This window comes from Ursus americanus, chromosome 16 (assembly GCF_024610735.1).
Source record: "Ursus americanus isolate L20-20 chromosome 16, mUrsAme1.1.p, whole genome shotgun sequence".
NCBI lineage: Eukaryota > Metazoa > Chordata > Mammalia > Carnivora > Ursidae > Ursus > Ursus americanus.
The window spans coordinates 19,290,472-19,302,958 of record NC_142142.1 but is presented as its reverse complement, the minus strand read 5'-3'; the positions used below and the strand labels follow the sequence as shown (position 1 = coordinate 19,302,958).

Here is a 12,487-nt window from a genome sequence, read left to right as displayed (position 1 = left end):
AGAGAGAAAATCAATACAATACATTGCAAGCAATGCAATGTAATACAATCCAATACAAAAATGGGGAAAAATCAAATGGTTTAGGCAGTTGGGGGAAATGGAGAAGAAAAGGCAAGAGAGAAGGTAACTTCTCACAGTAGGGACCATATCTTAGTCATTGTTATATACGAAGTAGGGAAAACAGACAATGTAAACACATTTATTGAGCACCACCTATATGCCAGGTATGGTATGGTATTGTTCCGTGTACTTTAATCTTTGTAATCTCACTGCAAAGTGAGATTATTAGTTATTAGTATATTTTGTGAGTTATTAGTATATTTTGAGGAAACACAGTCAGAAAGGTTAACTTGTTCAATGTGTGATATACAATGTCTTTCATACACTAGGTCTTGAATCAATATTAGCTGAATAAGTGAATACATATTTATTCATATGAGAGATATCTTGTGAATTTTCTTCACTGTGCTTCTTCTTTCTAATCTTTCCTAGAAAAATGCTAAAATCATTAACTGCAGCCAGGGAAAGGGCTGTGATGACTGGTATGGAGTCCCAGCAACAATAACAGTAGCAGCAGTAACACATGTAGACTTCCTGTGAGTTGGCCACTGTTTCAATTTACATATATTAACTCATTTAATCCCAACAACACTATGAAGTCAGTAAAATCTTTATTCTTTATTTTACAGATGAGGAAATGGAGGTGTAGAGAGGTGAAATGGCTTGTTAAAAGTCATCCTGTTGGTAAGTAGTAAAGCTGACATTTGAACCTGAGAGATGAGCCCAGGCTGTACTTAACACCTCTGACCCATCTTGTCTCTGTTACCTTGCTTCCTTTCACCTAGCATCACCTTTGGGTTCAAGCCTAGATCAAGGTTTCCCTAATTTTGTCTTTCAGGCCTCTTAAAGCCACTTTGGCAAGTTACTGCTTTCCATCACCAGAGGAAAATATCAATAGACTTCCCAGCTTTTTCTATTGTAGAAAAGGCAAAGTGAAGTCATGGAGTATGGTACCAATCTTGTCAGCTTTCAGGTGGCAGGGGAGGGTAACCTAAGTCAACCTTGCTGTATTTCCCAGATTACTACCTCAGCATATGAACAAATAAAACATAGAATTTATAGAGCTTCTACAAATCAAATGGGCCAAGGACATGAACAGAAAACTCAAAAAGGAGGCCAGTATTTTTATTTAAACTTAACTAGATTCATTTTTATTTTTTATTTTTTGCCTTGAGATTGGTACACTTAAAAAAGATTGATGTGGCTGAACCTGGAGAACAACAGTAAAGATGTGAGGGGCATGCAGGACAGTAAGAAGGTAGTAGGATTGATGGATTATAGGTTCTGGTGAGGTCATAGTAATGCGAGTTGTGGAGAGTGAATGAACAGGAAGGACAGGAGGTAGTGATCAGAAAAATGGAATTTTAAAATTAAGAATGTAGAGAATTTGAACTTAATGACTCAGGCTACAGCAACATAGTCAATAAAAATATATAAATCATGTATGAAATATTTTAATGAGATATTTAAATTTTTTACATAATTCTTCAAAACTTGTGTATTTTATACTTACAACACATCTTAACTAGTCACATTTCAAATGCTCAGTAGCCACATGTGGCTTAGTGACTATTATACTGGATGGCACAGTTCTAGAGTATGACCATGGGCGTAAGTGGTGAGGTAGAGAGACCAGGGTGTTGGAAAGATCACCTACGTGAATACTGGAATCACCAAGAATGTTAGTCACTAAAAAAAATGTTAGACCTATATGTAATGAGTTGAAAATACCTCCAAGACACATAGTGAAGTGAAAATTAATTTTCAGTATACTATGTGTGGATAATATTTTTTAAAAAAATATGTTAAGTTACAAAAGAATACTGCAAGGAAAGAGGCATGCTAACTTGATAGTGGTTCCCTCTGGAGAATGGAGTAGAAATAGGATGTGGGAGTGAAGATGTGGGAGACTTTCAAATTTTGCTCTATATATTTCTGGGTCATTTGAATATGGTACATTGAGATGGTATTCATGTATCATCTTTGTATAATAATTTTTTTAAAAAGTTAAAATATGAATACCATTGATCCAGTTATCAGTTTAACTTTGTTCCCCCCTAGTCACCTGCCCTTTCCTCAGTTTCAAGTATCATGAATTATTCTGAGAACACCAAGTTGGATAGCTAACTAGTTTTATTTTTATTTTTTTCATTAGCACTAGGGTGTATCCCAGTTTGTTATCTATAATGTCATAGAGCACCTTGATAAGACTTCCATTTTGCTTTGGATTGCTTGGGGCCTCAGATGACCAAATCTTATCTCAAGATACACATAGTTAAGACAAGGAGAATGAACCGTGGGGCTCCATTCTGTGCCTTATTCATTAGACAGTGCTCATTTCCTGAACTAAGATAAAGGAATGCTCTCGAAGACTTTAGGAAGTATGCTGTAATCTCTCTCCTTAAATTTTGAGCTCCTTGAGGGCAGGGACTGAATCTTTGGACCCCCAGTATCTATATTAATGCACAGCATAATAGGCACCCAATAAAAGTTCCTTTAACAGCACATTTGTTAATGATAAGAGGCTAGAAAGTATACAGAATAAGAATGTAGGGTAGAGGAATGGGCTGTATGTTAATTACTGTGTTGCTTTCTTACAAACTTTCAACTGCTCCTTCAAAATATACGTCAAATGACACTTTTTTCCCTTAGTTTTCCCTTCTGTGCAAGTAGTTAATAGTCATATCCTCAGTATGCCCACAGAATTATTTGCGTTCCTCTCAAACTTTCTCTTGCTATGTGTTCACATTTTAAATTTCTCTTCTAATTGTGGGTTCCTTCTGGGTTAAGGACCATTCCTTATTACATGTTACACGGTACCTGAGACATAGGGTGCTTAATAAATGTCTCATGAGTGAATAGATAAATAGAGCAGACCTTGAAGTCTCAAACCCATTTCCACACACAATGAAGAAAGATGAAACGTACATTTAAATACTGAATTACTGAATATTTATTGAGAACCTGCTGTATACCAGGCAAAAGGAACAGAAACAAATTGTCCAGAGTTACTTTTAACTGCTTCAGCAATGCCTGAGTCCTCATCATAAAAAAACCCATTCTGCTGACTTAGTATCCATTCACTCTTTAATCTTCATGTACAGTTTTCTCAAGTGTACTTTCAAATCTTGCATAATGCTGTAGACCATTAAATATTCCAAAGACCGTCTGAAAGACTAGAGGAATCATCATTGCTTTTATCTCTGTTTGACAAAGCAGCACCCAGTAAAGTAAAACCCTTCCTTTTGGTGGCAGTGGAACAGTATGATACCTAAAAAAGAAAAATAATTAAGAACTTCTTCTGGATGTATTTTCTATGAAAAGTTCATGGATTTCTCCTAAATGGATAATTTCTATTCTATGGTCTTGCATGTAGATAGCAAAAACGTTTAAAGCTAGCTATTTGAAGTGCCAAGCTATATTAAAATGTAATTAAAATGTGTCACTGGCAGCTAAAGAATAAGAAAAGTTTATGAACATTAAAAAAAAATTGAGGATGGAAGGAAGAAAAGGAACAAACAGACAAACTTACTTGACTGCCAGGCGTCCATTTTTAGAAAAAGCCAAACCACAGGGATATAAAACACCACATACTATGCCAATCAGTGAACTTCTCAGAACACAATTTTCCTGGCTTATGTTGCCTGGAAAACAAAAGTAAATTTGATTTCCTTTTAAAACTCAGGATAAGAACTATTAAGACAGTCTTGTGCCCTTACAGAGTAGTTATCTGTACTGTCTTCAGTCATAGTGAAACAATAGAAAGAATATTAGAAATTCAGTCTAGGCACATGATAGACTAAATGCACGTTTAAAAATGCTTTTATTATACTTAACATAAGGAGAGTTACCGCTTATTTTTATTTTTAAATATTTTATAAATGACAGAGAGAGAGAGAGAGACAGTGAGAGAGGGAACACAAGCAGGAGCAGAGGGAGAGGGAGAAGCAGGCCTCCAGCCGAGCAGTGAGCCCGATGTGGGGCTTGATCCCAAGACCCTGGGACCATGACCCAAGCCAAAGGCAGACGCTTAATGGCTGAGCCATGCACACGCCCCAAGAGTTATCTCTTATATATATAATGGTTGCAGAAAGCAATTTGACAATGAAAAATACTAAACCAGCAGACCCAGAAATCTGGATTCTAGGTTAATACATTTTTATTGTCTTTGTGTCAGGCATGTATTGGTGATATAATGTTGCGTAAAAAAGACCCAATCTCTAACCTTTAGGTGAGCCCACTAGGAAAGAATGACATTTTTATTTAAATAAATATATTTAATATTTAATATTATTTAAATAAATAAAATTTTAAGTGTGCACAATGCTTTGAAGGTAAAATGTATAGAGAATGTATCTAGAAACCTAATCTACCCTGAGGGAATCAGAGAACGTTTCCCTGGGAAAGAGATATTTAAGCAGGGACCTGATAAATAGGATTCAGAGGTTCCACCATTACTAGTTATGAAACTTAAGGCAAGGGGAGGAGGCAGGAAATAACATTAGAAGCCCACAATCAGCCAGATACCTCATTTGGCATTTAACATACAGTATTTTAATCATCACAACAGTTCTGTGAGGTAAGAACTAGTAGTCCTAACTTATAAATTAGACAACTGAGTCTCAGATTAAATGACTTGCCCATTGTCACAAAACTTAAGTGGTGGGAGGCAGAATCTGAAATCACGTGTGCAGTATGCCAAAGCCTGCTTTTTCCCCCAGTATGTTATGCCATTTCTTAGCATACCTGAACATGTCTTAGCTTTGGTTGTGTATCTGTAAAGAGGACACAATACTACTTGCCCTGCCTAATCAGGACAACTGTTGTGGGGATGAAATAGGACAATATATGTGAAGGTACTTTTTAAGTGGTAAAGCAATATACAAGCATTTGTGATCATTATCAACAGTAGCAACAGTATATGTTAATGTGTAATTTTACTTAAACATAAACACGTTATACATTAATGAATTTAAATTTACCCGAATACAAAGCATCTGTTACAAGGAGCTTATAAGTGACTATAGTAGACAAAAACGGAAGTGTAGTCAGTGATGCATATGTCCTCAAAGCATCATGTTTAACCTTGAAGCAGTGTCTGAAAATGAAGTTGGCTATTATTCCAGAGAAACTAGCTGCTGTTCCAAAGAACACTGTGCCATATATGTTTAAAGTCCTAACAGGAAAAACAAAGAGAAAAATTACATTCAACATAATATTCTCTTAATGGATATATCAATTTCTGAGTAGTCATTTATTATTACATATTTACTCAACATCAAATATTTCTTGAACACTTACTATGCAAAAGACATTTTCTATGTGTTGAGGATGGGGCAGTGAATAAGGAAAAAAAATCCCACCTCTCATGGAACTTGCATTCTAATGAGAGGATAAAAGTCTCTTCCTGAAATCACTTAGAGTGGTTCTAAAATGGAACTTTTTTAAGAGATAAAATTTTGGCCACAAATAAAAATTAATAATTCTAATATAGCCAAATTTTATGAGATATCTAAGAATATTGCTTTTGCTACTAAAAGGATTAATTTAAGTCATATGAACAAAGTTGTTTACATCTGGTTAGGCCCTTTAGCAAATAACTATTTCTTAATTAGTGCAGATATATTTCAAATAATTTGTACAGGATTTCTAAAGCTTCATGCAAAGAGATTTGACAGATCTAGTTTTACTGATTCTGACTCATACCTAAATTCAGAAATGTCTGAGGTCTAAGATTAACATCCTTTTATTTTCTTCTTGAGCTCTGTTATTTAAATTGAAACGGTAATATGACACTATATGTACATCATGGAATCTGTATTCCTCTTTGCTGAATTCAGCACTGTGCTGAGTTAATCAATTCTAAACTGAATTTAATACAATTGAACATCAATTAAATATAAGTAGCTCCCAAAATGGTATTTTCCTAATTGCTTTTAATTTAAAAATGTTTATTGTACAAATAACATTTCAACAGTAATTTTGGACATTTTCTTTTTTAAGAAGCAAAAGAAATTATCCACAGTCCCAATATTCCAACAAACCACTATTTTCATCTGTCCATGTTTCCCTCCAGTTTTTTCATAAACTTTCTGGAAAACCAACTCAATAAAGTTAATAGGATCTGAGATACTCAGAAACAATGGTAACATAGAAGATGTGCAAATAAAGTTATTGACTTTCAGTCTGGGTGTGTCTCTTACTTTTCTTTTCTAAGATATTCAAATTTTTTTTCTATGATTTCGATGACCATTGGTCTTCTGAATTTTGCATCTCCTAGAGAAAGACTGCGCTGACCATGTGTGTATGCTGCCATTCTGGTGTCCTGGAAAACACAAAATTTCAGAACCATAATAGCTTATGATATTAATAATAAATCTTATAAATTTTAGATTCAGATTAAAAACCATTTAGACCCTAGTAAAATGTCATCTGCTTTCACATACTTCGTCAATGATTCAATCAATATTCAGTAGCTCTTATTATCTGCTAGACAATGGCTTTTTGAGAAATCAGTAGAATAATGATCATCTCTACTTTTATACTTTTATAGATAAGAAAAATGAGGTTCAGAAAGGGTGACTTGCCTTAGGACCTAGTGTAGAAGGATAACTTCCTGAGATACTGAATTTTTGTTTTTCTTACAGTTTTCCCCAAAGGTAGCCAGGTCCTTTGTAGAAACAATAGCTAATTGTTGACAACTGTCTCATGAAAGCCTGAGCTCATTTTAGAGATTATGTTGAATTTCCTGGAGAAGGAGGAGAGCAGGGATTGCCTTGGAGAATAATGAGAGAGAACATCAGAGAGAGGGACACTATTCCAGGCTAGATTGAGGTAATGCTCATGGATACCTTGGATTACATAAATTATATATCCAGCTCTCAAGGAGCACCTGGGGCAGAAACACAGCCTTTGCTGGAAACTATATGTAGTATACCAGGGAGCCTGGACCTGTGGCACTGGGCTCCAGGATGTGAAGGTTCCTGTGTCCCAAGTGTGATGCATGAACACACAGTTGCCAATGTCAAGGGACCAAGAGGGTTTGTACAGTAGCATCTTAACAGAAAGTAAAAAACAGTGATAAACAAAACAAAACAAAACAAAATTGGATCCTAAGAAAGGATCCTTTCTGAATGTTTTGCTCTGGGTAGGACTCTTGGGTCTCTGTGAAAAGTCTTAACAATAACATTTGTTAAATCTTTTGCCACACTCGGGCATGGGATTCCATATTAGCTGATAAATAGATTAAAAAAATTATGGCCCTTCACAGTGTATACTGACTTCCATTTTAACACTTATAGTAAGGGCATAGACTAGATCTCAAATTTCAGGAGTTGTGGGCAAGAGAATTAGAGTGGATTAAGCATAATGACCTTAGAAGATAATAAATCAGTGATTCTCAACCTTAAGTTTGCACAAGAATCACAAGGAGGGTTTATTTGAAATGCAGTCTCTTGAGCTCCCTCCTGATACCTGGATTCAATAGGAGTAGGGTGAAGTCTAGAAATCTGCAATTTAATAGACCAAGTGATTCTGACACTAGTAATCAGTGGACACATGCTGTAATTGTTGAACATCACTGTAATACTCATTTGCTGAATAAGTGATATATACCAATCTTAACCGTAACTAATGAAAGGCTAATTCATCCATGGCATCAACATTCTGAAGCTATGGGCTCCTTTGAACTTTCATATATTATTACACAATGAGTAATAATGGACAATTTTCTTGCCCAGCATCATTGCAGAATTGGACTCTAAGCCAGTACTATCTTTTTCTTTAAAATATCTGAGAGGACAGAGAAAAAATTATAAATTACAATTTCTTATGGATGAGATTTAATCTTTTGGCTCTTTTGGACATATAAATGGAAAATGGAAGATACAGTATACCTAAGGGAGATTCTATATCTAATCCATCTAATGTACTATGAAGGCAGATATCAGTAACATGGTAATTTATCATGTTTATTTAAAATAAATGTTTATTTTGCTGTCATCCAATTCATTTAAGTCCCTTACTTCGCACAAAGAAAACTCTCAGGGAATGCCTTATACCAACCTTCTACCTTGTCTACACTATCAGCATACAGAGAACCCAGACACCCATATTATGATTCTAAAACACTGAAACAGGACAAATAGTTACTGAGTGCAAATATTTATTTAGCGCCTAGTCTTTGGAAGGCACTGTTATTAAAGCAGAGAAATAGACTAGTAATTTTTTTGATAGACTTTTAACAAGTACTGAAATATAAAGACTTTGTGATAACCAACTTTTTTTAATTTTAATTTTTAAATTTTTTGTTTAAATTCTAGTTAGTTAACATATAGTCTAATATTGGTTTCAGAATTTAGTGATTCATCACTTACAAAATACACCCTGTGCTCATAAGAACTGCCCTCCTTAATACTCATTACCTATTTAGCCCATCTCCCACCCACCTCTGTCCACCAAATATAACCATCATTTTATCTAAAAATTGACTAGTCCAAGGCCACTCAACTGGTCACCACGATTATCCTAGTAAGAGTGTATGTATTCAGGTTTATAGTCTGCAAAGTATTTTACAGTTTTGATTACTTTTATGTGTATTATTTTACCCGACTTTTCTGAATTTTATTTAATACTCATCATTTACACAGCGCCTGATATTTGACAGACCCCAGGATAATTAAGATGCAGTTGTGTCCTCTGGAATCCACAACCCAACCGAGGTCAGGACAAAAAGGCAGGTAATTGAAAGGCAGAATTAGTGTGCCATAAAAATGAAACCAAACCAAACAATAAGCATAAGAAAAACCAAACTTAACCTAGCCAGGGAAATGTAGGAAGGTTTCCCAGAGTAAGTAACGTTTAAACGAGTACCTGAAAGGGGAGGATTTGGTAGGGGTGGGGTGGGGAGAAGTTACACGGAAGTACTTCAAGTTGAAAGCCGGCGCAAAGAAGACAAAAGAAACTGCAAGCAATCGGGACTGGACTTCAGGTCTCCTTTCCCTCCGCCTCTTTCCATAACAACAGGGAGCTTCGTTGATTGTGCCCTGAATGGACATGGAGGCTGTTCTCTTTAGATTTTGAAATTTCATCATTTCAGAAGAATCCGTTAATGTACTGAGGCTGCAGAAATCACGACTTATACGGCCCCGGGTTTCCGCCTACCTTGGGCGCTTCCCCAGCTCTCAGCGGTACCACACCTGCATCCTTCAGGTCAGCCCCAGCCTCACGCCCGAGCGCCGCCATTTTGGCGGCTCACATGACTAGCGGTGGGTGGGTACCCAGAACGCCCGGAGCGGGAAGTGGTGCCGGCTCACGCCTCTAGCCTGCAGCCCCGGCCCTCCCCGGTCCAGTCAAAAGCCGCGCCCTCCATCCTGGCTGTGATTGGGCGTGGCGTCCAGAAATAAGGGCCGCTCATTGGCTTCGAGGAGTTCCAGACGCCCGTGGGTCCGCCTTCTTGCCAGTCATGCATTCCCTTACCGTGCTATTTGTTAGCCGAGCTCCCTCTTCTCTCATGCTGAGGGGGTTACGTGGGGCGGTCCGAGCGCAGGGATGTTGCTGCGCGCTTTCCTCTCTTCTGGGCACCTCCGTTAGCTGGGGCCGACCTGCCCTCCCCTTTCACTCCTTGAGGGAGTTTTCCCCTCTGGCCTGGTTCGTGTGTTAAGGCTTCGGCTTCCCGGGCATCTCCTCCCCAGAGCCCCCAACCGGCCGCCAGAGCAGCCCCGACAAGCCTCCTCCCCCCGCACCGGTCTGACTCCTCTCCCAGTCTTTAGCCCCCTCATATTCCATCCTTTCACCCCGCTTGGAAAGGGACCAGAGAGAAATTTCCCCCCACTTCCCAAGAAGATCCCCCTTTGCAAGCCGATGTTTCGGGGTGGGGGGCGCTGCGAGGAAGCCTGGCGCCCTTTTGTGCACGTTCAGTGCCCAGCAGTATCTCCCAGACCAGCAACCCCCGACCCTCCAGTCTCCATGTCTTAGAGAAGCCAAATTCGAGAGTTATATAATTTCTAGTGCTGCTGTTTCTCCTGCCTGAGGAAACATTTCATCGCGTGGAGGGTGCAGGACATTTCTGTGCACTTCTATATAAGAACGGGGTGTGGGCAGGGGTGGCCAGCGGTAGAGATTTCTTGTCTTTTCTGCTAAAGGAAGGTGGGTAGTTTGGAGAGAGATTGAAAGAAAGGGTGGATGTGGAAGCCAAGCCTCAGAACTCTGATTTAGGAAATCGCGAACCGTTTGCACGGCTTGTGCTCACATGCCTAATACTACTACATCGTCTCAGAAAACACCTTTGGGGGAAGGTTTGACTTATCTCGAACAGTCTCAGTGTTTTTCCTCGCCGGATAGGGAGCTGCTTGGATGCGAAGAGATGGCATGATGTGAATGACTCCAGTGTGAAGAAATCTGCTTCGCCAACTCATCCTGCATCAAGTGCCCATTGAGTAGCACTGTCACTTTAATGTCTCCATGCCAAGGGATTGCTTTCCTTCTTTTCAATCCTCTCGGTTAATACATGGGAGGATCAGAATCAGAGGGGCATTAAGGATTAAGCCCGAGGGGCTTGGAGAGCACAGAAGAAAAAAATGAAAGTGACAGCAAGCTGGATCCTGTCTTACTGAGGGGGTGAGATCTGGAACTTCTGGTCCAGTAAATAAAAAGGGGTCTTTCAGTCAGTCTGTGTTCTGCCCCAGAAAACTGTTCAAACTCACCCCCCTTTTTAGAGACCAGAGTCAAAAAGGTTTTTAAAAGTATTTTTTGTTGGGGAGGGGATTAAATTTTTCTCTAAAGAATTGAAGATCTTTATCATCAACCCATTCATCTTTGAATTTGATCATGTACTGAGTAATGAGACAGCTGTGTAAATTTGGTTTGTGCCTTAATTGAGTTAGTCATTGAATTCCAAAAATGTTGATGTCTGAAGAGGATTTTTAATAACATTTTCTATGCTTACAAAATTTTCTCAGTTTTTTAAAACAGAATAAATATTTTATAAAAATTGAAAAACTCAAGATTATTTTTCTCTGAACTCTGTGGGCAGTATCAAAAGTTTAATTGTGGGAAAAAATACATCATTTTCCCTCTATCTGGAAGAGAAGACAGCCTGGATTTCAAAATTGAACAGTGAAGTGGTTTGCAACAGTTACCTGGCTCTTGGCCTCAGTCCAGCTGGATCAAGTTGAGACCTGAAAAGAGATCTTGGATCCTGTGGCAGTGGAAAGACCCAAGAATGCCAGTCAAGAAGAAAGGTGGGCTATGAGGCTTCCTATATATGTTTCTCCCTTTTCTTGGTTCTGGTATTTGCTATTTAAATTGTATTCCATTTGAGAGTAAAATTTTGCTTGGGTTTTGGGAAATATTTATTGTAATACTGTCTTTTCTGTGGTACTCATTCAGTAGTATTTTGCTGAAGTATAATGAAGTAGGACTATAGTATTTAATTATAGACATTTGTGATTTCATAACTCAGGTTGTCTAAATTACTGTTTATAATCAGCATAGATTTGATACTACAGATTTGAGCTTTTCTTTAGCTTGTTTTCTCAGCTTGTCAAAGGTTACTTTTGAACAATCTTTAAAAATGAAACTTGTAAGGTGGAGCTCTTCCTCATGAGCTTAATATTTATTTATTTATTTATTTATTTATTTAAATGTTTTATTTATTTATTTGAGATAGTGAGAAAAGAGCATGAGCAGGGTGGGGGTGAGGGAGAGGGAGAGGGAGAAGCAGATTCCCTGCTGAGCAAGGAGCCTGACTTGGGGGCTCAATCCCAAGACCCTGGGATCATCACCTGAGCCTAAGGCAGACACCTAACTGACTGAGCCACCCAGGCACTCCAGACTTAATATCTATCAAGTGAATTACATAGTTGTAAAAGATAACAAAGCTGTACAGAACACAATTACAGATTTATTAATCTTTTGATTAAAAAATAAATTATGAATTTGGGTTTACTCTAGGGTAAATACTCACTTTTGTGATAAAGCACAACTTTGGTAACTGCCGTGCTTTTCCAGATGTATGCATCATCTAATAATACCATTGGCAAGTTTCCCAAATGAGGTAAACCTCTGATTCCCTCCTTTCTCCCCAGAATGGATCAGGATCCAGTGGCTTTCTAAAGTATAGTTTATTATAGGTCAGGCCATGGAATTCACTTTAACCTAGATCTACCCCAGGTTAACTTTGTTCTTAAGGATCCTAATGAAACCAGTTTTTTTTTTTTTTTTTTGACGTGGTGTGGAAGATCAGATCAATGATAAAGAATTTTCTCAAGAGTTTTGAACCAAAATTTATTCGAACACCCTTGCACTCCATATACCGGACTGGCATAGATCCAAGTGCTGACCAGTTATGTGAGTTGCTACAAACTGAAACTAAAGTTCAGAGTGAAGGTTTAAGGGCAACCTGGCTCTGCATGATGTTTAATCCTTC

The 12,487-nt window shown here is 38.0% G+C and overlaps 1 protein-coding gene across 4 annotated transcripts; it reads right to left on the bottom strand.

Annotated features, from left to right (window-relative positions):
- Positions 1-2,995: 2,995 nt before the first annotated feature.
- On the bottom strand, positions 2,996-9,370 carry TMEM126B (transmembrane protein 126B). 4 transcript variants are annotated; one of them, XM_045815625.2, is made up of 6 exons: positions 9,223-9,313; positions 6,648-6,835; positions 6,264-6,385; positions 5,043-5,236; positions 3,593-3,704; positions 2,996-3,331 (listed from the first exon to the last, which is right to left on the bottom strand). In XM_045815625.2, exons 3-6 carry the CDS (start codon positions 6,374-6,376, stop codon positions 3,148-3,150), a joined length of 603 nt encoding a protein of 200 aa, XP_045671581.1. In that variant the 5' UTR covers positions 6,377-6,385; positions 6,648-6,835; positions 9,223-9,313; the 3' UTR covers positions 2,996-3,147. The 4 variants fall into 4 exon arrangements, with proteins under 4 accessions (XP_045671581.1, XP_045671582.1, XP_045671580.1 ...); XM_045815626.2 differs by having other exon boundaries at positions 6,648-6,808; positions 9,223-9,305; XM_045815624.2 differs by lacking the exon at positions 6,648-6,835 and having other exon boundaries at positions 9,223-9,370.
- Between the last annotated feature and the right edge of the window lie 3,117 nt (positions 9,371-12,487).

What these genes read in the sequence shown, in the direction of transcription:
- TMEM126B (XM_045815624.2), bottom strand. Translation starts at nt 9,303, where the DNA reads ATGGCGGCGCTCGGGCGTGAGGCTGGGGCTGACCTGAAGGATGCAGGT. An exon ending in GAATATCTTAGAAAAGAAAA is followed by an intron (nt 5,237 to 6,263) that starts GTAAGAGACACA and finishes TTTTCCTGTTAG; the next exon opens with GACTTTAAACATATATGGCA. An exon ending in AATGGACGCCTGGCAGTCAA is followed by an intron (nt 3,332 to 3,592) that starts GTAAGTTTGTCT and finishes TTTCTTTTTTAG; the next exon opens with GTATCATACTGTTCCACTGC.